The following is a 26,092-nucleotide window of genomic DNA, read 5'->3' on the forward strand; positions in this document are numbered from 1 at the left end:
CCGAGGCAGGATTCGAACCTGCGACCGTAGCGGTCGCGCGGTTCCAAACTGAAGCGCCTAGAACCGCTCGACCACACAGGCCGGCCGTTGTACAGGTTACCTGTTGCTGATCTGTTGATCAAAACCATTTGAGCCGTAGGTTACACACAACGCCTGAGGAACTGTTCCAGAAACATCACTGTCTTCAAGGATGAAACTGTCTGAAGAGGAGCACCTCCAAGCGTCTGCCAGTAGTAGTATGGTGGTACGGACGAGTCACGAGTACCAGCTGTCGGTTGTGCGAGGGCCACAAGAGGAAAGTGCCCTTTGCGCATGAGGCACATGTGTAGCGATGTGCTAGTAGTAAACATCAGCCGTCTTAAGTCTGGTAAGTGGGCCCCTAGTGGTACATCTAACAGTATCGTCGGCACTAGTTGACATAGCTACAAACTGCTAAGACGCGTGTAGCAGGATAAAGCAAAAATTACCACTAGGTGTTCGCGTCTGGCGAAATTTTCTCTGCAAGTGGTAATACCGCCGACCACTGCTTATGGATACGATATTGCAGTACCCTTGTTATTCCGAATTACAATGTAATGTTTCTTTGAACCTGCATGCATGTCCAAAGGAACAATGGATCATAATTCGGAATAACACAGGCACTGCAATACCGTATTTATCAGTCGACACCGGACAAGCAACTTTCAAGTAAAATGTCTCCCCTGTACGGGAACATACGTAATAGATGTACGAATACAGGTTGTAGACACGTGGTTGACGACATATGGAAATTTATGTCTAGCTCTGAGTCGTGCTCGGACAGTCTAATGGTATACGCCCGCTCGCGATAAGCGGGAACTCCTGGTTCGATTCCCGATCCCGCACAAGTTTTCACTGTCGTCATTCCGTTATACAGCTGCTGGTTTTTCATATTCACAACTGCAAATACATTTAATGTACTGCCTACGGAGGATCACGACGAACCGTTGTGCCGACGCATTCGAAATATGAGTGTAGACTAAAACCCGGATTAGCCAGAACTATTCTCTGTTACGCTACGTTCCCAGTCAGTTCCTTTCGAACACATGATATTGGTATTAGAGAGACCACATTGGTGATGCTTCTCTTACAAATCGCCGCCGAGGATACGCTCTATCACTACCGCACATTTTTGCTATCCGTGTACGACCGTTAGTCTCATACGAGGTACTGGGAAGTTTCTTTACAGCATCAGAGGTAAACGCCGTGAGGTCTGGTCAGGGGTATGGCCCTGAACGGCTCTCGGATACAAACAAATCCTACACGTCAATCTACTGCTATGATGTGTGACTATATCCAGTGTTCTAACTGGATGTGACCAGGTAGAACAGATCGAAACCTTGTTAAAGGAACCAGGCATACATTCACCTGGAGTAATTAGGGGAAATGATCAGGAGGGCAGTACGTGGATTACAACCCTCCTCCTCCAGAATACGAATCAGGTGACTTACGTTATTTCGAAGCCAGCTCAGTCTGTTTGCCTGTCAACAAGGAACTGATTTACCAACAAACTTCACTAAGTGTAGAATTTCTTCCCCCGCACTCTCATTCAACACATACATTACTATTTTCTCATAGGTGACTGGATTAAAGAAACGGTACAACATTGTCATTTGCGTATAGAAATTTTATCTTTCTTTATTTGGTAACACAATTTTCATAGTACAGCGTTTTACGATTCTTCAGTAGGTGAACATCACAGATAATCACTCTACGTTAAATACAAGAACAGAATACTGCAGTCCGGTTAACAAATCAACAAAACGCACGCCGTTCACTTGCTCTGCTTCAACTTCAGCAGCTGCCAAGCGCTTGAGGAACAGGGTTTCACAGCCTTCCGACTGTCTTCAAAATTTCCAGTCCAGTTTCCAACTTCGGTACTGCAGCGTTTCAGAGTTCCCAGCACCTGAAACAAAACAATGTTTCCATTATAGTGAGCTACAATTTCAGATACCGGCGTGCTGTCCCGTGTTCCTTCAATGGGGTTAAAAACATCAAAACGGAGAAATATTCCTTTCTTGAAGGAAAATTCTGAATGACTTAGTATGTGGAACCTTAAATACTATGGACATTTATACATCTGAACGTTAAATAATTCACAGATACATACGTGAAAAATCTAAATGTAAACATACAATTTCTAACTGTCTGTCGTTATGGTAAAGAAAATTGTTTAATCTTAACGAAAGAATTCAAAAAGTAAAAGATTTCAAACAAAGTATTTGTTACAATAATCACTGAGATAACGTGACCATAACCGTTACTTAACTGTTGTCAAGATTTCTCACACAAACTATATTATTGTTGTTGTGGTGGTCTGCAGTCCAGAGATTGCTTTGATGCAGCTCTCCATGCTACTCTACCCTGTGCAAGCTTCTTCATCTCCAAGTAACTACTGCAACTTACATCCTTCTGAATCTGCTTAGTGTATTCATCTCTTGGTCTCCCTCTACCATTTTTACCCTCCACGCTGCCCTCAAATTGGTGATCCCTTGATACCTTCAGAACATGCCCTACCAACCGATCTTCTAGTCAAGTTGTGCTACAAATTCCTCTTCTCTCCAATTCTGTTCAGTACTTCCTCATTAGTTACGTGATCTACGCATCTAATATTCAGCATTCTTCTGTAGCACCATATTTCGAAAACTTCTATTCTCTTCTTGTCTAAACTATTTATCGTCCATGTTTCACTTCCCTACACTCCATACAAATACTTTCAGAAAACACTTCCTGATGCTTAAATCTACTCTCGATGTTAACAACTGTCTCTCCTTCAGAAACGCTTTCCTTTCCATTGCCAGTCTACATTTTATATCCTCTCTACTTCGACCATCATCAGTTATTTTGCTTCCCAAATAGCAAAACTCATTTCCTGATCTAATTCCCTCAGCATCGCCTGATTTAATCTGACTGTATTCCATTACCCTCGTTTTGCTTTTGTTAATGTTCAACTTATATCCCGTTTTCAAGACACTGTCCATTCTGCATTTAACTGCTTTTCCAGGTCCTTTGTTGTCTCTAACAGAATTACAATGTCATCGGCAAATCTCAAAGTTATTATTTCTTCTCCATGGATTTTAATTCCTACCCCAAATTTTTCTTTTGTATCCTTTACTTCTTGCTCAATATACAGATTGAATAGCATCGGGGAGAGGCTACAACCATGTCTCACTCCCTTCTCAACCACTGCTTCCCTTTCATGTCCCTCGACTCTTATAACTGCCATCTGCTTTCTGTACAAATTGTCAATAGCCTTTCGCTCCCTGTATTTTACCCCTGCCACCTTCAGAATTTGAAAGAGAGTATTCCAGTCAACATCGTCAAAAGCTTTCTCTAAGTCTAGAAATGCTAGAAACGTAGGTTTGCCTTTCCTTAATCTCTCTTCTAAGATAAGTCGTAAGGTCAGTATTAACTCACGTGTTCCAACATTTCTACGGAATCCAAACTGATCTTCCCCGAGGTCGACTTCTACCCGTTTTTCCATTCGTCTGTAAAGAATTCGCGGCAGTATTTTGCAGCTGTGACTCCTTTAACTGATAGTTCGGTAATTTTCACATATGTCAACACCTGCTTTGGCTAAAATGCTTCAAATGGCTCTGAGCACTATGCGGCTTAACTTCTGAGGTATCAGTCGCCTAGAACTTAGAACTAATTAAACCAAACTAACCTAAGGACATCACACAAAGGCCGGCCGAAGTGGCCGAGCAGTTCTAGGCGCTACAGTCTGGAGCCGCGCGACCGCTACGGTCGCAGGTTCGAATCCTTCCTCGGGCATGGAGGTGTGTGATGTCCTTAGGTTAGTTAGGTTTAAGTAGTTCTAAATTCTAAGGGACTCAGAAGTTAAGTCCCATAGTTCTCAGAGCCATTTGAACCATTTTTGAACATCACACACATCCAAGCCCGAGGCAGGATTCGAACCTGCGACCGTAGCGGTCGCTCGGCTCCAGACTGTAGCGCCTAGAACCGTACAACCACTCAGCCGGCAACGCCTGCTTTCTTTGGGATTGGAATTATTATATTCTTCTTGAAGTCTGAGGGAATTTCGCCTGTTTCGTACATCTTGCTCACCAGATGGTAGAGTTTTGTCAGGACTGGCTCTCCCAAGGCTGTCAGTAGTTCTAATGGAATGTTGTCTACTCCCTGGACCTTGTTTCGACTCACGTCTTTCAGTGTTCTGTCAAAAATCACGCAGTATCGTATCTCCCATTTCATCTTCATCTACATCCTCTTCCATTTCCATAACATTGTCCTCAAGAACATCGCCCCTGTATAGACCTTCTATATACTCCGTCAACCTTTCTGCTCAAAATGGCTCTGAGCACTATGGGACTTAACATCTGAGGTCATCAGTCCCCTAGAACTTTAAACTACTTAAACCTAACTAACCTAAGGACATTACAAACATCCATACCCGAGGCAGGATCAACCTTTCTGCTTTCCCTTCTTCACTTAGAACTGGGTTTCCATCTGAGCTCTTGATATTCATATAAGTGGTTATCTTTTCTCCAAAGGTCTCTTTAATTTTCCTGTAGGCAGTATCTATCTTAACCCTCGTGATATAAGCCTCTACGTCCTTACATTTGTCCTCCAGCCATCCCTGCTTAGCCATTTTGCACTTCCTGTCAATCTCATTTTTGAAACGTTTGTATTCCTTTTTGCCTGCTTCATTTATTGCATTTTTGTATTTTCTCCTTTCATCAATTAAATGCAGTATCTCTTCTGTTACCCAATGATTTCTACTAGCCCTCGTCTTCTTACCTACTTGATCCTCTGCTGCCTTCGCTATTTCATCCCTCAAAGCTACCCGTTCTTCTTCTACTGTATTTCTTTTCCCCCACTCCTGTCAATCGTTCCGTTATGCCCTCCCTGAAACTATGTACAACCTCTGGTTCTTTCAGTTTATCCAGGTCCCATCTCCTTAAATTTCCACCTTTTTGCAGATTCTTCAGTTTTAATCTAAAGTTCATAACCAATTGATTGTGGTCAGAGTCCAGATTTGCCCATGGAAATGTCTTACAGTTTAAAACCTGGTTCCTAAATCTCTGTCTTACCATTATATAATATATCAGAAATCTTCTAGTATCTCTAGGATTCTTCCATGTATACAACCATCTTTCATGATTTTTGAACCAAGTATTAGCTTTGTTAAGTAATGCTCTGTGCAAAATTCTACCAGGCGACTTCCTCTTTCATTTCTTACCCCCATTCCATATTCACCTACTACATTTCCTTCTCTTCCTTTTCCTACTCTCGAATTCCAGTCACCCATGACTACTAAATTTTCGTCTCCCTTCACTACCTGAATAATTTCTTTTATCTGATCATACATTTCATCATTTTCTTCATCATCTGCAGAGCTAGTTGACATATAAACTTTTACTACTGGAGAAGGCGTGGGCTTCGTATCTATCTTGGCCACAATAATGCGTTCAATATGCTGTTTGTAGTAGCTTACCCTCACTCCTATTTTTTTATTCATCATTAAACCTACTCCTGCATAATACCTACTTGATTTTGTATTTATAACCCTGTATTCACCTGACCAAAAGTCTTGTTCCTCCTGCCACCGAACTTCACGAATTCCCACTATATCTAACTTTAACCTATCCATTTCCCTTTTTAAATTTTCTAACCAATCTGCCCGATTAAGAGATCTGACATTCCACGCTCCGATCCATAGAACGCCAGTTTTCTTTCTCCTGATAACGACGTCCTCCTGAGTAGTCCCCGCCCGGAGATCCGAATGGGAGACTATTTTACCTCCGGAATATTTTACCCAAGAGGATTCCATCATAATTTAATCATACAGTAAAGCTGCATGCCCTCGGGAAAAATTACGGCTGTAGTTTCCCCTTGCTTTCAGCCGTTCGCAGCACCACAACAGCAAGGCCGTTTTGGCTAGCGTTACAAGGCCAGATCAGTCAATCATCCAGACTGTTGCCCCTGCAACTACTGAAAAGACTGCTCTCCCTCTTCAGGCACCACACGTTTGTCTAGCCTCTCAACAGATACCCCTCCGTTGTGGTTGCACCTACCGTATGGCTATCTGTATCGCTGAGGTACGCAAGCCTCCCACCAACGGCAAGGTCCATGGTTCATGGGGAGGAATGTTTAAATAGCTGCGAGCTATTCTGATTTGTTTTATAATATTTTCCCATCTCCAGCTAGCACAGTAGTATCCTGCAACCCTATCTTCGACATGAAAATGTAGCATTGTTCCATTTTTGACATGTGTTTGAAGTAAATTTGTGTCCATTATTCTCAGCTGAACTGATCGCTGTTTGAGAAAGTCCATTCATCATTATCAAGTCGCATTGTTGCATAAAATTTTGAAATACAAAGGAAATTCAGTAGCGTACTGACCGGGAGAAATAGTGATTCAAGTTCGAGATTCGGTCCAGCAAACAGTTTTAATTCTCAAATACAAGAAGTGAATCGTATACTCTGCCTAGATTATACGATTTTTTCAAGTTAAAGGTTTTTTTTTTCTCAGTCCGAAAACGATCAAGTATTCCAGGAATTTCAGTAATGCTGAAAGGTTATTAATTTTTTGTATGAAAGGCCAATTTTCATAACAAGGACTATCAAAAAATCGTGCTGTTTCATTTATATGTCTGGATTTGAAAAATAAAAATTGGAAGGGAAATTTTTAACTGCTTATTCGTATTTTAAATGCACAGGATGTAGCCAAACTCCATCGTTAAATTTTCGATGGTTGTTGAGGAATATTTTCTGAATTGATTGGTAAGGCATCCATCGTCTCCAGTGGCTCGTCACGGAGTAATTGCATACTTTTGATTTCTCACTCCCATTTATCTTAGTATTTGTGCTGCGCTGAAGAATCTGCTCAACAGCCCAAGTGTCGACGGTATATGATGTGTGGTTTGTTTGGAAACAAACCTGTCCCAGTCCCTCACGGTATTTGCTGCTAACGATGTTAACGCCCACTTTACTCTTCGCCGTCATGCTTGCAGTCGCTAATGCTTAGTTCCGTCTCTGGTTGGTTTCAACTGTAGGTTCACTGATGAAAAGTTATATGCTATACTCGTATACGTGTTAATTGAATGAAATGAAACTATGTCTCACGAACAACCATATTACAGTACGTTTGCACCTGTATCTAAGAGCCTACAAGAAACCGGATTATTCCGTTTTGGTGATTGCATATTATAGGATTTATCACTGTTGCAAATGTATTTTCACTGAAACTGGGATAACACACTGAATAAATTATAATTACCTTCTTACTCTGTAATGAGCTACAGGTCCCTTATTTGGAAAATATCGCTGAGAAACCTTTGAAAATTATGATGTGGTATTCGGACTCACCCTGTATAGAGTATAGGAGGGAATATCAGTGACATTTATATGCGTGTATATAAGACTGAAAACAAGGAATTTTTTAAAACTGAACTGCAATAGGAAAGAGTTCAGCGCAGTTTCGAGATCGAAGTCGTCTGAGACAGAACTTCGTACGTTTTCGCATTTTTGGATAAATGTTTTTTCTGGTTTCCTTCCATGCAAAGAATAGCGATGAACATCTATTCAAGAATTTCTCCATTAGCAACTACGTTCTCATATTACCGCATTTTGTTTAACACATATTATCTTAGGTGTTCATATGTCTTAGGGGTGGCTGTGAATTAGATTAGCGTCAAAACTGCCTAATGTCATGTCATTCAAATGACAGCTGTGAGCACACAGTTAGGCATGGCATTAGCTGGAATTGAAGAAGAAAAGGTGAATAGTCTGCCTTGCCTGGGTTAAAGCAGCTATCGCGACCCTAAGCGTAATAAATACTAACCTCTTTGTTCTTAAGTATAAAGGATTTGCAGAGAATTATTTTTGGCGTTAACTCAAATGATAAACTCCATATTGTACAAATGTTTCTCTCCTCGCCGGCCGCTGTGACCGAGCGGTTCTAGGCTCTTCAGTCTGGAACTGCGCAACCGCTACGGTCGCAGGTTCGAATCCTGCCTCGGGCATGGATGTGGGTGATGTCCTTAGGTTAGTTAGGTTTAAGTAGTTCTATGTCTAGAGGCCTGATGACCTCAGATGTTAAGTCCCATAGTGGTTAGAACCATTTTTCTCTCCTCACACGCCATGCCTACGCAAAAAACCTCATCTAAACATTAGGAGAGGAGTTTTGCGTAAATGCAGTTTGTCTGCGAACCATGCTAACATTGTTCTGAAGGTTAATGGTGTGTTATAGGATCATGATTTGAGTTTCTGAAGCGAGGATATAGAACCAGCTCGCATTCGCCAAATGTGTGGGGAAAACCACCTCTTATTTAAGCCTCGCACTAATATAACAGCATTACCGAGAAAAGAAACTTTTGTAAACCGTTGTCGCCAGTTTTGTAAAGGCCTCGTCGATAGTGCTGTGGAGGCCAAGTTGCCACTGATGTTACGGTAGACCGAGTTTGTGAGTTCATGAAACGGCTTCTGGTGCAGTAACCACTAAGACAATTTCTCCCTGCCACTATTACACAGTTATGCCCCAGGGTCAGGTAACAGGATGGGAGAACAAAGGTTCAACAGCACTCCAGCAAATTTATAACAAAGTCACACATATGAGACGAAAAGGTTTACTTATCTTTGTGACTAATTGAATAATGAAGTCTGCAATACTGCTTGTAATATAACACAAAGAAAAGGCCCTCAATGCCTGAGTGCAAATAATCGTAGGTAAACTTTACAGTATATAGAAAATGCAATTTACAACATCTGTCTGTTCACTTCTAAAGAGTTCACTAAACGACGTTCCCTGTCTAAGTCAACCCTGGACGATGATCTATAGCGAAGAGGACGAGAGCTGCTGTTCTGTCCTCCAAGTAAGCTTCTCTCTGTTATCATGCGGTCATTGGCGGATTGTACTCGGCCGGCAATTGGCCGAGGCGGAGTCGATATCTTCATCCTCAGCGCCACCCATGGCGCTGGTGGAACTCGCACAAGTGGCGAGTCTGTATGCCACTGACACCATCTCGCGTCTTTGCGCCTGTGGTGTTTTTGCCCTGGCTGTGTCTTGTTCGGACGACACAGCAGAAACCTAGCAGTCAGTGATGACATTTCAATCTCAACCTCAAAATTGACACCGAGACATCAAAATATAGGAACGTCCGATATGTTTCCTCATCTTTTAACATCAGCCTGTCTGGATACGTGAAAAATGTTCTGTAACACTTGTTGCAGAAGTACTCTTGGTGACAAGGCAGACCAAGAGACAGGCCAGGAAATGAGCGAAATGTGTCTGTTGTAAGAAGAAATCCAAGCAACGTGTGTTGGGGTAGTATCTGGTTGAAATGCAGTGGTGTCACCGAATTTTACAGTCCTATGGATATACGTGAGTGAAATCACAATTATGCCTAAATTAGATTCATGAAAACATGGTCGCTCGATTTCATCAAAAAGACTTACACATTTTTTCCCTCTTATTGTGAGATGTGACATGCAGTTGTGGGCCGAAATGAGGTGTTTTTAGTTGACTTTAGTAAGAGCTCGTTCTAAACATCACTGAACTAGCTCACGGAGGTGAGTACCACAACTGCTGTTCGATTTTTTGTATATGGTATGTGAAAAAAGTGCGCTTTTCCTGTTGTGGTGGCACGAACTTTCCTCTTCTCCTGCAGACGCAGTGCTGAAATATATTATATGAACTGAAACGCTGCTAATAGCGTGTACTTCAAACCAGATCGCAATGGATGAAAATACGATGCTCGCACCTCTCGAACGCCTGTGTAAATGGTAGCCTCAGTTTTAATAAATTAAATCTTGTTTATGAAATGAGAGTAGGAACAGATCGCGTGAGAGAAAAGTGTCTGCTGATTGACCTTTCAAAAGTACAGAGAAAAAACTTCTGGATTCGCTGGTTGTGCCACTCCCTTGGCGAGCTCCGATAGGAAAATACGTAATCACAATGCAATCCGGCAATGCGACCTTTTATTTTCACAGTCACTTTCAGAAATTTGCTATTAATCTTTCATGAGTGATGAGTTGCCTTCAGTGGTATTTTAATCTTATGTTCTGTGTAAAATTACGAGTATTTTTAAGTATTATTTTTATGTATCGACTTACTTCAATGAGAGTTCTCTAGTTTCCTCTTTACATGCGTTTGCTTTAGGTATGATGTTAAACAAATGTTCCTCATTTGAACAGTAGATCATGAAGTTCTTGTTCTGGATAGAGCCCAGTGGAGACCTTATATACAGTCCAGTCACAGTAATAAGTCCATCTGTCAAAGCCTAAATAACCACCTTCTGCAGCGCGGACGTGTAGAAAGAGAGTAGCAAGTTTCTGGAAGGTACCGACAGGATTGTTTGACCAGGCCGACTCCAGTGCTGTGGTCAGTTGCGCCAAGTTTCTCAGTTGAGAATCCACGGCGCCAACAGCTCGATCGACGTGGACCCACAGATTCTTGACTGGTTTTAAAACCCGGGAGTTTAGTGGTCAATGGCGTACAGCTAACTCATCCTGGTGCTCTTTGAACCACGCACGTTCACTGCGAGCTGCGTGATATGTTGGATATTCCTGCTGGTAGATGTCTTCTTACCGAGGAAAAAATAAACGGATGGACATGGTCCCCAAGGATAGATGCAAACATGTGCTGATTCACTTTGCCTTCCAGAATGACGAGATGACTCACGGAATGCCACGAAAATTTTTCCCAGGACATAACGCTCTCTCCTCTGTTCCGTACCCTTCCGATAACTGTTGCAGGGTCGTACACGTAAACGCCCATCTGCCCGAAGGAGCATAAGACGTGATTTATCTGAAAAAGCCACATGTCGCCTTTTAGCGGACATCTAGTTGCGCTACTAGTGTGCAATCTCGAGCCTTCGTCGCCGATGAACAGCAGTCAGCATGGGGGCATGAACCAGGCGTCTGCTGCGGAGCCGGCCGTTGTGGCCGAGCGGTTCTAGGCGCTTCAGTCCGGAACCGCGCTGCTTCTACGGTCGCAGGTTTGAATACTGCCTCGATCATGGATGTGTGTGATGTCCTTAGGTTAGTTAGGTTTAAGTACTTCTAAGTCTAGGGGACTGATGACCTCAGATGTTAAGTCCCATAGTGCTTAGAGCCATTTGAACCATCTGCTGCGGAGTCTCACACGCAGCAACGTTCGCTGAACGGTCGTTACGGAGACACCGTTGGTAGCCCCTTTGTTAATATGGGCGATCTGCAGCTCGATAGTTACACGTCTCTTCGACGTACCCATCTCCGCAGCCGTCGTTTGTCAGAGAATCTCAATGGATTTATCCGTTTGCAGCCCACCTCTTCGCCAGTGTGATCCTCCGTCCGTGTGTGCTCCACTTACATAGTTTTGTTACCGCGTTTCGTGTCCGCAATGCCACCAGGCGGCATCCAGCGTCGCGGTAGGCAGTGTTTTGGCTTATCAGTGTATAGCGCTTCTTATGTTAATAACTTTTCCTACAAACAACCGCTTACCGAAGAGTAATCAGTAATTGTGGGCTTATGTCATTCCATAGTGTAACAAAGATACATCGTGTTTAATTTGTTATTGATTGTCAATATAAGAGAGCAAGCTCAAAAGTAATGCCTCCAAATTTTTAATGTGAAAGCTCTTAAAGTTTTTTAAATAGAGCAATCAATATTAGCGTTCTACATCTTTATTCTTCATGTTTTCGCATTTATTTCTCAACATAGTCACCCTGGCGACCAACACATTTCTCCCAACGAGAGACCAATGTATTGATACCGTCATTATAGAATGTTTGCTTGTACAGTTTCATCACTCCATCATCATCATCATTTAAGACTGATTATGCCTTTCAGCGTTCAGTCTGGATCATAGTCTCCTTATAAAATTCCTCCACGATCCCCTATTCAGTGCTAACATTGGTGCCTCTTCTGATGTTGTTAAACCTATTACTTCAAAATCATTCTTAACCGAATCCAGGTACCTTCTCCTTGGCCTGCTCCGACTCCTCCTACCCTCTACTGCTGAACCCATGAGTCTCCTGGGTAACCTTGCTTCTCCCATGCGTGTAATATGACCCCACCATCTAAGCCTGTTCGCCCTGACTGCTACATCTATAGAGTTCATTCCCAGTTTTTCTTTGATTTCCTCATTGTGGACACCCTCCTGCCATTGTTCCTATCTACTAGTACCTGCAATCATTCTAGCTACTTTCATATCCGTAAACTCAACCTTGTTGATAAGGTAACCTGAATCCACCCAGCTTTCGCTCCCATACAACAAAGTTGGTCGAAAGATTGAACGGTGCACATATAACTTAGTCTTGGTACTGACTTCCTTCTTGCAGAAGAGAGTAGATCGTAGCTGAGCGCTCACTGCATTAGCTATGCTACACCTCGCTTCCAGTTCTTTCACTATGTTGCCATCCTGTGAGAATATGCATCCTAAGTACTTGAAACCGTCCACCTGTTCTAACTTTGTTCCCCCTATTTGGCACTCAATCCGTTTATATTTCTTTCCCACTGACATTACTTTCGTTTTGGAGATGCTAACCTTCATACCATAGTCCTTACATTTCTGATCTAGCTCTGAAATATTACTTTGCAAACTTTCAATCAAATCTGCCATCACAACTAAGTCATCCGCATATGCAAGACTGCTTATTTTGTGTTCACATATCTTAATCTCACCCAGCCAGTCTATTGTTTTCAACATATGATCCATAAATAATATGAACAACACTGGAGACAGGTTGCAGCCTTGTCTTACCCCTGAAACCACTCTGAACCATGAACTCAATTTACCGTCAACTCTAATTGCTGCCTGACTATCCATGTAAAGACCTTTAATTGCTTGCAAAAGTTTGCCTCCTATTCCATAATCTCTTAGAACAGACAATAACTTCCTCCTAGGAACCCGGTCATATGCCTTTTCTAGATCTATAAAGCATAGATACAATTCCCTGTTCCACTCGTAACACTTCTCCATTATCTGCCGTAAGCTAAAGATCTGGTTCTGACAACATCTAAGAGCCCTAAACCCACACTGATTTTCATCCAATTGGTCCTCAACTAATACTCGCGTTTTCCTTTCTACAATACCTGAGAAGATTTTACCCACAACTCTGATTAAAGAGATACCTCCGTAGTTGTTACAATCTTTTCTGTTTCCATGTTTAAAGATTGGTGTGATTACTGCTTTTGTCCAGTCTGATGGAACCTGTCCCGACTCACAGACCATTTCAGTTATCCTATGTAGCCATTTAAGGTCTGACATTCCACTGTATTTGATGAGTTCCGACTTAATTTAATCCTCCCCAGCTGCTTTATTGCACTGCAATCTATTGGCCATTTTCTCCACTTCCTCAAATGTGATCTTATTTCCATCATCATTGCTTTCCCATTCTACCTCGAAATCTGAAACATTACTGATCGTATTTTCACCTACATTGAGCAACTCTTCAAAATATTCCCTCCACGTGCCCAAGGCATCCACAGGATTCACCAGCAGTTTTTCTGACCTGTCCAAAATACTTGTCATTTCCTTCTTACCTCCCTTTCGAAGACTGCTAATTACACTCCAAAATGGTTTTCCAGCAGCTTGACCCATAGTCTCCAACCTGTTTCCAAAGTCTTCCCAAGATTTCTTCTTGGATGCTGCAATTATCTGTTTGGCTTTGTTTCTTTCTTCAACATAACTTTCTCTGTCTACCTGAGTTCTAGTATGTAGCCATTTTTGATACGCCTTCTTTTTCCTTTTACAGGCTGCCTTGACTGTGTCATTCCACCAAGCTGTTTGCTTCTTCCTACTTTTACACACTACTGTTCCAAGACATTCTTTAGCCACTTCTAGTATTGTGTGTATCACCCATGAGCAGAACACTGTCCTTGTCCTTTACTCTAACGACTACATCACTGAACGCCTCATAAAAACTATCCATGTTATCTTGATCTGTGCCTTCACAATGCGAATATACTCACACAATCCTAATTTTCTTGCTACACACTTTCAAATCTATCCACATCAGTCGTTCGTTTACATACCTTATTGCAACTACACTGGGTTCCATTTCTTTCCTGATGTAAAGCCCTACACCCCATGTGCTATTCCTGCTTTGACTCCTGACAGGTAGACCTTGTATTCTCCCACTTCCTCTTCTTTCTCACCCCTTACCCGAATGTCACTAACAACTAAAACTTCCAGCCCCATCTTACTTGCAGCCTCTGCCAGCTCTACCTTCTTCCCAGAGTAGCCCCCATTGAAATTAATAGCTCTTCATCACTATCAAAGTGATTTCCTAGAAGGTGTTCTTTAAGTTCTTTGTCATGCTGATGGAGAGGGTATTCCGTGTGTAGACGAACTCATCAAATTCAAAACTCGATTACAGCACACTGTTTCTCACGCACCGAGATAGTTACGTTACACACCGCCATGTTACACGCTACTATTCGGAGCCCTCTAGCTACGGGCCTGCCGGGGTGGCCGAGCGGTTCTAGGCGCTACAGTCTGGAACCGCGCGACCGCTACGGTCGCAGGTTCGAATCCTGCCTCGGGCATGGATGTGTGTTATGTCCTTAGGTTAGTTAGGTTTAAGTAGTTCTAAGTTCTAGGAGACTGATGACCTCAGAAGTTAATTCCCATAGTGCTCAGAGCCATTTGAACCATTCTAGCTGCCTAAGCCAGCGAATATGTAGACATGAAGAATACAGATGTAGAGTGTTAATAACGTTTGTTTTCTTTTAAAATCTTTAAAGAGTTTACACATAAAGAATTCGGAGGCGCTACGTTTCCTTACGCTGTTGTATATATTGATTCCTTTAACTATGGTTCGTAGCTTTGCCCCTGCCCCTCTTTAATGTTATGTATTCTGGTAACAGAAACACTTGTAGTACGAAAAGAAGCCTGATGTCCTCACAGTCAGCGGGCAGAATATTTGCAAGTAGGAATTCTTCCCTCAGCTGACAGGGAAATTGCGATAGTCAGAGCAGCTGACTCATTTACTTAATTTGCATCCCTTAAAATACAAGCGCTATAACATCATGAAAATACTGTGGAGTAAGAAGTATGCTCTCCATAATATGATCTAAAATCATCCTACTTCCTAGCGGATTAAAACTGTGTGCCGGACAGAAAGAGACGAACTCGGGACCTCTGCCTTTCGTGGGCAAGTGCTCTACCGAAAAATGGTTCAAATGGCTCTGAGCACTACGGGACTTAACTTCTGAAGTCATCAGTCCCCTAGAACTTAGAACTGCTTAAACCTAACTAAGCTAAGGACATCACACACATCCATGTCCGAGGCAGGACTCGAACCTGCGACCGTAGCGGTCGAGCGGTTCCAGACTGTAGCGCCTAGAACCGCACGGCCACTCCGGCCGGCTGCTCTACCGACTGAGCTTCCGTGCTTGCTATGCGTACTTTGCCAGGAGGACTTCTGTGAAGTTTGGAAGGTAAGATATGGGATACTGGCGGAAGCGAAGCTGTGAGGACGGGTAGTAGGTCGTGCTTGGTAGCTCAGTTGTAAAGTAGTTGCCCGTGAAAGGCAACGATCCCAAGTTAGTCTCGGTCCGACACACAGTCTTCCTTTCTTCCTTTTCGTCTTACGGTCTAACTGACGACAGTATGTCCCATACCTTTAGGGTTGAAATTGTGTAGACGGTAGAGGAATCTAAACTGAGTATGCTGAAATACAGAACTGCTGATCTTAAAATTAACATTTCGGGCAGTAACATACTTGAATTAGGTACATGTTTATAAACTGCTTCTGTTTCACAATAATAAAGTACCTGAGGCTCTGAACAAATATGCTACTACCTTTAAAGGCAACGCACAATAAATGACCACGATCGAACATGATAAAATTTAAAATTCATGACTGGTTGTCAGAGATGGCGTATTAGTCGTCATGGAAATTAGCAGATATGCATTTAATTTGTTGACCAGTAGGATGTTCCGCACGGGAAGCAGAGTGAAGAGTAAGGTTTCGTAAAAAAGGCAATATAGCAGCTGGATGCATTTTATTGCTGTAAATACAAAATCATGAGCAAATCGGTCATTCAAGCCACTAGGATGCGACCCAGATTCTCGACAAAGAGTTGTTCGCACAGTACAGTTTGAGGAGATTTACTTGTTTGTGAAAACTATACTTCGAATACAATGGGGAAACAGGCGCAACTCAGAAATCAGTTATGTGAATGGGTTATGTTGTGAGGCATGCACTTGGTCTGAGTGTTGCTACTTCGAGAAGTTTCTATAAGCTTGAGTTGTTGCTGTGTAATGCGACTTAATAAACTCTACGTATTCGTCTCCGACCATTAGTTCATTATATCGAAGTTCTTACTTTAGCATCTTCTATCATCTTCAATAGTTTGGGATAGTCTGCGTGAACATGTAGGTTTAGGAACCATCTGCGTGATGGTCGCTCGTCTGGTCTCGTTGGCCATTGGTTAATGAGTTTGAAACTTCAGTCCATACAAATCCTGATGCTAATTAAGAATAATTTTAATTAATTGGTTACTGTGAGAAAGGGATCCTTTAAAATATCGTACTTCGTTTTGTAATCCGAGAGCTCCTCGTAAACCATTGTCTTTGTGCACGTTCACATAGCGTAGGAGTTGCGCAGTATAAGTGTTCTACACGTGATCTTAGTCGCTCCCGATTTCAATTAACACGAGTTCTGGGAGCAGTCAGCTGATGCAAGTACATCTTACTCTTACTTCTAATTACCCTGTGTAGCCAGAGATGAAATGTTACACAGGGTGTACATTTTTACACATCCCGTGTTTTCCCCGGTAGTCATCTTACTTATATTCAGCGTTTGTTTCGGCATGACACGGACCAGCAATGACGAGCAACTGCGCATTAATGACGATCATTTTAATTTTATGGCTGGATGCCTTCCTGTCGCCATTAATCAACTGTGTTCACACAGGCGTTTTATTCTTTTACGACCAACTGCTTTGATTTATTTTATTCTTTTGTTCTTACCGAACATAAACTAACGTTATGAGGAACATATATTACTGAAGTTTGGCCTTAACAAGTCGGGACTGCATGTAATAGTAAATGCCGTTGAGATATGTATTTTAAGTCCACGTTTATCATCAACCTGAACAACCACAATGGTAAGCATTACTTCATTATGTGGTCTACCTTAGATTAATTAATTGCATCTCCAACACTTGAAAATATATTTACTCTCCAGTAGCAATCTATTTAACAAACTTGACAATAAACCAGTCAAAACAGACATTTACATTATTCTTAAACAGCATAAAATATTTTTCCCTACCTCGTAAAATGTGTACAGAATATATTTGCAGCGAGGCGATGAACAGCTTAATGGTTTTCTGCTACCGTAATGGCTACACGGCAATAACAGCCCAGAATTGCAAACTTAGGGATCGCCATTTAAACAATTTCCTTCCATCTGGTGAGCAAAATATCACCAAACAGGTGCAAATATTTCGGTTGGCGAAGATGTCAATGTGACATGCGAAGTAGGCTGTCCGCGGCCGCACATATAAGCATACAATGGCTCTTAGCACGCCATTGTATGATCAATCTTATTATTCAGCACGGCTACGCGATCGTAAGAATTTAGTGATATTCTCCTGCGACGCCGACTATGTTTGAGGTAATACGTATCATAAATATAAATTCCAAGGAGGGGAATGACACGGCCAGTGTGAGCTGCCTCCGACGTCACGGCGGGCGCGCACAGGAATGCGTCCACTGCCGTCGCCGCCACGAACTGAGTTCGTGCAGGCCGTATGGGTGACCCATGTGGACGTACTGCCAAATGGCACGTACCAAGTGAATAATTATTTCTTTCATAATGAGGCACGCTAAATTTTTCTTCTTTTTCATGGGCTTATACTTGTGTTGCAAGGACAGTACTTGCTGAGCAGTTATTCACTGTGGGTACGCTACTATTTTCCTGCTACGTGAGAACACGTCATTTTTAATGGAGGACGAGGAAAAGTCTTGTACGGCACATGCCTCTATATGTTTAAACTTTATTCCGCATGTGACTGCAGCCTTTCTCCTTTCATCAGCGTGTTCCATAAATTTCGTGTTTAAGTTTTTGTCTCGGAATCGGAGATCATGAAACAGCCTGAAAGTGACCTAAGTGGTTCCATCATCAGTCGGCTATTATTTTACATAGTAAAAAGCGCGTTGTGATGATAGAATTCAGACAATGGACAACAAATTCGAGAGGGCCATAGTTATAATAATGGGAACACGTCACAGGGTTAAAAAACACACAGTCCATCCTGACAGTCCAATAAATTTCGAGACTGGATTAAAAAATACACTTCCGGAAAAAATTATTACATCTTTTTAGAGGATTCTACACTACTGGCCATGAAAATTGCTACACCACGAAGATGACGTGCTACAGATGCGAAATTTAACCGACAGGAAGAAGATGCTGCAATATGCAAATGATTAACTTTTCAGAGCATTCACACAAGGTTGGCGCCGGTGGCGACACCTACAACGTGCTGACATGAGGAAAGTTTCCATCTCATACACAAACAGCAGTAGACCGGCATTGCCTGGTGAAACGTTGTTGTGATGTCTCGTGTAAGGAGGAGAAATGCGTACCATCACGTTTCCGACTTTGATAAAGGTCGGTATGTAGCCTATCACGATTGTGGTTTATCCTATTGCGACATTGCTGCTCGCGTTGGTCGAGATCCAATGACTGTTAGCAGAATATGGAATCAGTGGGTTCCGGAGGGTAATACGGAACGCCGTGCTCGATCCCAACCACCTCGTATCACTAACAGACGAGATGACAGGCATCTTATCCGCATCGCTGTAACGGATCGTGCAGCCACGTCTCTATCCCTGAGTCAACAGATGGGGACGTTTGCAAGACAACAACCATGTTTGCAGCAGCAAGGACTATGAGCTCGGAGACCATGACTGCGGTTACTCTCGACGCTGCATCACAGACAGGAGTGCCTGCGATGGTGTACTCAACGACGAACCTGGGTGCACGAATGGCAAATCGTCATTTTTTCTGATGAATTCAGGTTGTGTTTACAGCATCATGATGGTCGCATCCGCATTTGGCGACATCGCCGTGAACGCACATTGAAAGCGTGTATTCGTTATCGCTATACTGGCGTATCACCCGGCGTGATGGTATGGGGTGCCATTGGTTACACGTCTCGGTCACCTCTTGTTCGCATTGATGGCACTTTGAACAGTGGACGTTACATTTCAGATGTGTTACGACCAGTGGCTCTACCCTTCATTCGATCCCTGCGAAACCCTACATTTCAGCAGGATAATGCACGACTGCATGTTGCAGGTCCTGTACGGGCTTTTCTGGATACAGTAAATGTTAGACTGCTGCCCTGGCCAGCACATTCTCCAGATCTCTCACCAACTGAAAACGTCTGGTCAATGGTGGCAGAGCAACTGGCGCGTCACAATACGCCAGTCACTACTCTTGATGAACTGTGGTATCGTGTTGAAGCTGCATGGGCAGCTGTACCTGTACACCCCATCCAAGCTGTGTTTGACTCAATGCCCAGGCGTTATTACGGACAGAGGTGGTTGTTCTGGGTACTGATTTCTCAAGACCTATGCACCCACATTGCAGTCAGTTCTAGTATAATACATTTGTCCAGTGAATACACGTTTATCATCTGCATTTCTTCTTGGTGTAGCAATTTCAATGGCCAGTAGTGTAATTCGCTCAAGATTTACTGTTGCAACAGTGCGTTTGGAGTACTTGAAACGTTTACATTTACAGATCAGCAGCACAAGCGAAGAGGTACCAGGCATCAACCTATGCTGAAACACCCATATGAATACTTGGTGTAGCCTCCACGAACGGCAATTCAGGCGCTGAATCTGGCATCCAGTCGATCGTTCATACGGCTAATACTGTTCTGGTATACGTTATCCCACGCCTGCTCGACCCGTCCACATAGTTCTGTAAGAGTTGGATGAAGTGCCGCACGATCACTTCTCGTCCCATCACGTCCCACACGTGTTCTTTAGGAGACAAGTCCGGAGATCGTACTGACCAAAGAAGTTGGTGCACTTCTTGCAGAGCACACTGATTTCCACAAACAGGGTATGGCCGAGCATTATCATGTTGAAACAACACATCACCTTCCTATAGCAATAACGGCAGAACGCACCATCACTTACGTGCAGGCACAATCTGCTTTCATCGATGCCACTCGCGCCGTGCTCGGCGATACTGTGGCGTGAGTGGAATACGGGCTAGATGTGTGCTTCCTTGTAGTTGACTGCTAATAACTAGTTCACAACAGTTCGTGTTGACACGTCTAAGAACACAAGCTCTCTTATCTGTGCTGTGCTAGCAGTACGAACTGCCACTCCTGGTCTTACAGACGACGATCCTGGACGTTCAGAACCTCGTCTACGGGTGTAAGAATGTTCACGTGATCACTGTTACCAGCAATGTTGCACAACTGCACGTCTGACTAATGTGGCATCTCTCCAAAAGGACCATCCCATTACTCGGAGGGACACAATTTGGTAACTTTCAAACTCGCTTTTTCGGCTGTAGGAAGCACGAATGCGTCTCCGTGGAATGGTTGCCTGCTTGCTTCACATACGACTGGACCACACTGAGTCTTCTGGCTGTAAGCATTCCCTGCTAAAGAGTAGACACAGGTGGCGCTTTGGTAGCGATGCCACTACGCTATCTGTTGGCGAACGAAGTTGAAACCATTATCGGTATATATACTATCCTCCACGTCGCATATGCCGTCATCGGAAAAAGTTCGATGCCGTCCTTCCAGGTGTACAATTTTTTTTTCGGCAGTCTCGATAAAAATTGAGGTGGTGATTTTAACGTTTTAGATGTTATACACAATTTTCCCCCATTTCTGTACAATGCACAGAAAGTTCATGCAACAATGTGAAACTGTGGCAAAATTCGTTGTTTGAGACGTTGTTCCACTCGCGCGTCACATTCGCACCTTCTTCGGGTGTGGTGACCCATCAGAGACCCAAAACTCACTCTGTCGTTTTGAGGGGGTTCGTAGTGATAACACCAAGTCTCGTCTCTCGTGATTTGTTTCTGTAAAAGAATTGCATCTGTTTTGCATTTCAGTCAAGTCCCAGCATGAATTCACGAGTCGTTGTTTCTGTTCAGGTGTCTAGGTATGCGAGATAAACCTTGCACACACTGTTCTCTTTCTCAAAACATTCCGGAGAATATCTTGAACACTTGATTCTGAGATGTTCAGTTTGTTGCTCCATTCTGACACAACAACATTGACACACTGTGTCCAGACATCCAACATTGGCTGCTCATAACTGACTAGTCGAATGCACAACTGTTGTTTATAGCTGTTAGTCCAAATTTGGAAATTTGTGGTAAGGACTATGGGACCAAACTACTGAGGTCATGGGTTCCTAGGCTTACACACTAATTAAACTAACTTACGCTAAGGACAACACACACACCCATGCCAGAGAGGACTCGAACCGCCGACGGAGGGAGCCGCACGAACCGTGACAAGACGCCTAAGACCACACGACTACCCCGAGCAGCTGTTAGTCCAACCTGGCACCGCAGTTACTGATCTGACGTCGTTTGTACGTCAGGAAGAAAATCAGTCTCTTAACGTTTTAGAAGGACGGCGTATGTATGTTTAAGTTAAATGTTTTATCACTACCATGTTTGCTTGCTGATTATACCAAATTTCGAAACATGCAGTAAAAATGTAGTAATTTAAGCAAGGTAACAGAACTGCTACTAGTAGCGGCATCTATTAAAATTTTATATATTTTTACAGATAGTGTTAACTGCCATTATGGCGAAAATCTGCGCTCAGCATCCTACGCACAGTTTATGGAAAACCCAAACTACCAAAAACCGCTTTAAATACTGCACAAAATTTTCTGACGATATCATTGGATTTAGAGGAATGAAGTTCACGGTGGAACACCGTATCATTGGAGACGCAGCACTAAACGGTTGCGGGTAAGTATGAGGAAGGAAGCCAGCCACGTCCTTTTGAAAAGAGCCGTCCCGACATTCGACTTTAGTGAGTTAGGGAAATTATTGAGAAAATAAATTTGGGTTCCCGGACAGGGCAGTGAATGTCTCCTCTGACAGAATACGATGCCAGTATCGCAACTACCACGCCAACGTTCTCGATTGAAAGATGTTTGATGAACGTTCTGCCAGGCACTTAATTGTGAACCGCAGAATAATAATGTACACTACTGGCCATTAAAATTGCTACACCAAGAAGAAATGCAGATGATAAACGTTCGTGCAGATGGTTGTTGTCTTGCAAACGTCCCCATCTGTTGACTCAGGGATAGAGACGTGGCTGCACGATCCGTTACAGCCATGCGGATAAGATGCCTGTCATCTCGACTGCTAGAGATACGAGGCCGTTGGGATCCAGCACGGCGTTCCGTATTACCCTCCGGAACCCACCGATTCCATATTCTGCTAACAGTCATTGGATCTCGACAAACGCGAGCAGCAATGTCGCGATACTATAAACCGCAATCGCGATAGGCTACAATCCGACCTTTATCAAAGTGGGAAACGTGATGGTACGCATTTCTCCTCCTTACACGAGGCATCACAACAACGTTTCACCAGGCAACGCCGGTGAACTGCTGTTTGCGTATGAGAAATCGGTCAGAAGCTTTCCTCATGTCACCACGTTGTAGGTGTCGCCACTCGCGCCAACCCTGTGTGAATTCTCTGAGAAGCTAATCATTTGCATATCACTGCATTTTCTTCCTGTCGGTTAAATTTTGCGTCTGCAGCACGTCATCTTCGCGGTGTAGCAATTTTAATGGTCAGTAGTGTAGACGTAGATGCAAATGTAGATCACTGGGCATCTAAGGAGTGGTATCGGTCCTGATGCGGTATAGTTACTCTTATTGAACTTATTCTTGGCCAACAATCCCCGTCTCCTGTGTCTAGGGGCCACCCAAAAGCCTTGAGTTCACTCTTCGTGGCACACTCAGCGCGACTGACATTGTGGTGTGTGTCTCACCTGCTTTGCGATGTCTAAGGCATCTCCCCTGTGAGAAGAGGCTAAATGTCGTCGGTGATGTATCACGTTATAAACTTGAAAATATTACATTCTGCTTATCACTTCTATTTAATTTGGTTTTAAATTTAAGTAATCCTATGAATGTACTCATTACTGGAGGCCGAATACTCTAAAAGTAACCGAAATATTGATAGTTATGCGCTAAATTTGACAGATATGTGAAACAGAATGTTGTAAATATGGTCTACAATATGGTAAATATGCCCTATAAATACATTTACCACGTACTTAAAAGAAGTGAACCAACATAAAACAGAATCAGCTTACAGTATAAAATGCTTTATTAACAGTTTCCAACAACGACGGTAATAAATTAACATTGCTGACGGCTTTTATCTGTGTCTGTTACAGTATGTTTATAAATATTTTTTCCAGATTCTAAGCAATAAATTTGTTAAGTCTGTTTTCCAATCTGTAAAAGATTACATACGCTTCAAATGACGTTTGGATACAGGAATTTAATGTAGCAGTGCTACTAGGAGAATCTAGCAGGCTATGTAGCATATGGTCTCACTTGCGTATTACATTTTCATGAAGACTGATGTCGGGTGGCAGACATCTATTATCAAGCTTCAAACAGTGATGAAACTGGAATGAGATTTTCACTCTGCAGCGGAGTATTCCCTTATATGAAACTTCCTAGCAGATTAAAACTGTGTGCCGGACCGACACTCGAACTCGGGGCCTTTGCCTTTCGCGGGCAAGGTAGGAGACGAGGTACTGGCAGAAGTAAAGCTGTGGGGACGGGTCGTGAGTCGTGCTTGGGTAGCTCAGTTGGTAGAGCACTTGCCCGCGAAAGGCAAAGGCCCCGAATTCTAGTCTCGGTCCGGCACGCACTTTTAATCTGACAGGAAGCTTCAGTGATGAAACTACCACTATTTTAAACTTGATAACTGGTGCTTGCCATCTTGCTACCCGAAACCCTTAGTCATTAAACTATAACGTGCAAGTGAGACCACTTGCTGTTGCCCACTGTCGCCATAGTAAATATTGCTAGGACAATCAACCACCTAATATTTCTCAAGTTCCTTCACTCATCAACGAGCTGGCTTCACGAACAAATCATATGCCCATGTTTTTTGCCTCCACCTAATTATTTCCATCAGGAATTAAGTCTCCTACACCTCCAGATCGCCGTTCATCGAGTATGGAGTCGTGTATTTTCGGAGCACATATCGTGGTACATGGAAAGTAAATCCTGTATAGAAAATTATAAAATTAAAGTTGCAGGTACCTATAACTTCATTAACTGCCTCATTACGTACGAGGAAGGTTATTCCAAAGATAATTTGTATTGGTGCTGGATACATATCACATTACCGTACTTGATAAATTTTTCGTGATTTCCGTCAAATAAGACAACCCTATTTTCTTAATAAGTGAAAAATGATCATAGCAGCACAAAGTAACCTGACCCCTATTAAATACGGGTTGAATGACTAGCAGTGTAGTTGATCATATCTCCTTGAAAGATTTTGCTGTTGAAAGCTTTATTTATGCTGGAAATTATAGTTTTAACATCAGTGTGCAGGTAGCTTTATTCTTGTGCTACTCAGTACAATGAATGTGTCAGACAAGTCACATGCTTTAATTTGGAACAGAAATCCGTCAGAATTTTTCTAGTTTTTTTTTTCTTGTATGCGACGGCATCTGTGACCATTGCGAGAAACTGTTATTTATTTTCTTCACTAGGCCATAAAGTAGCTCAAAAATCGTAAAATTCATTAAAAATATTACATTAATACACTACCTGATAAAAAGAAATGAATCACCCAGAAACTAAACAGGAAATGGAATGAAACTTACGGGTGGAGAGACTATGTGAAGTTACTTTAGTGATTGCAAAATCGCGTTAACTTTGCAAAGAACGTTGCAGTATGACCTCTCCTGCGGCAAGCTGGCCCGGACAGACTACGGTGGTACCCACCAACAATTCACAGGTACATGTACCATCTCTAAACGAACATTGTCCTGTTGGAGAATGGCACCACGATACTGTCGCATGAGAAGTAACACATGAGGAAGCAAGATGTATGCGACGTACCAACCGAAACCTAAAATCATGCCCGATGACTCCCCACAACATAACGGAGGAGTAAAACTACTGTGCCTCCCCAAAACATTGCAAGAGCGGTACCTCTCCCAAGATCTTCGCTATACTTATGGTCGATGGTCTTCCGACGTAGTGCAGAACCACGGTTCATCGCTGAATACAATATAACGTCATGCTTTCCTGTACCGGCACCGCTCCAATCACAGCCATATGTGTTCTGCTGTTACGGCAGCCCACGTATAGGACGATAACTCTAGTCCAGTTGCTGATAACCTCCAACCAATGGCGTGGGATGACACAGAATGTTATAGGGAGTCCATTAATTGTGGTCGGATGTCAGGCATGTATGTGAAGGGGTTACGATGCGCTTGGTGCACAATACGGCGCTCCTCTCTTGTGATTGTCAGACGTGATCAACCGGAACCTTGACGAGAAGTATGCCTGCCCTCGTCTAACAGACCGGGTTTTTAATTTAATTTAATCGAATGGCTAGGGCCTCCGGTCGGGCATACCGTTCGCCGGGTGCCGGTCCTTCAATTTGATGCCACTGCGACGACCTTAAGTCGATGAGGATGATAGGATGGTGATGACGACAGCACAACATCTAGTCCCTGGGCGGAGAAAATTTCCCGACCCATCCGGGAATCGAACTCGGGCTCAGAGGACTGACTATCCGTCACGCTGACCATTCAGCTACCGGGGAACCAGACGTGGTCACAATGCTAAACACGAACAACACTAATGCACACTGGAGGCTGTTCTGCCTGACAGAGGGAATTGCAGCTCCAATCATTTACATATCCGACTATGATGTGTACATGTACGAAGTTACGCTGACATACAACTATGTTTTCGGGCTGCTTCGCTTTTCTTGACAGCCAGTGTATTTCTGAGTTCCCGTGAGATCACCGAAGTTAAGCGCCGTCGGACTAGGCTAGTACTTGGATGGGTGACCAAACGGTCTATCGAGCGCTGTTGGCAAGCAGGATGCACTCATTCCTT

General features: G+C 43.1%; 1 protein-coding gene across 2 annotated transcripts in view; it reads right to left on the reverse strand.

Annotated features, from left to right (window-relative positions):
• Positions 1–1,646: 1,646 nt before the first annotated feature.
• The window catches only part of LOC126299045 (uncharacterized), a 284,308-nt gene continuing 259,862 nt past the window's right edge, over positions 1,647–26,092 (reverse strand). For both annotated transcript variants that reach the window (XR_007552714.1, XM_049990697.1), the window contains exon 3: positions 1,647–1,924. Coding sequence is in view for 1 of the 2 variants with exons in the window: in XM_049990697.1 (XP_049846654.1) it covers positions 1,793–1,924 (132 nt within the window). In the remaining variant the exon portion in view is untranslated. The remainder of the gene's footprint in view (positions 1,925–26,092) is intronic.

Source organism: Schistocerca gregaria, chromosome X (genome assembly GCF_023897955.1).
Source record: "Schistocerca gregaria isolate iqSchGreg1 chromosome X, iqSchGreg1.2, whole genome shotgun sequence".
NCBI classification, from domain to species: Eukaryota; Metazoa; Arthropoda; class Insecta; order Orthoptera; family Acrididae; genus Schistocerca; species Schistocerca gregaria.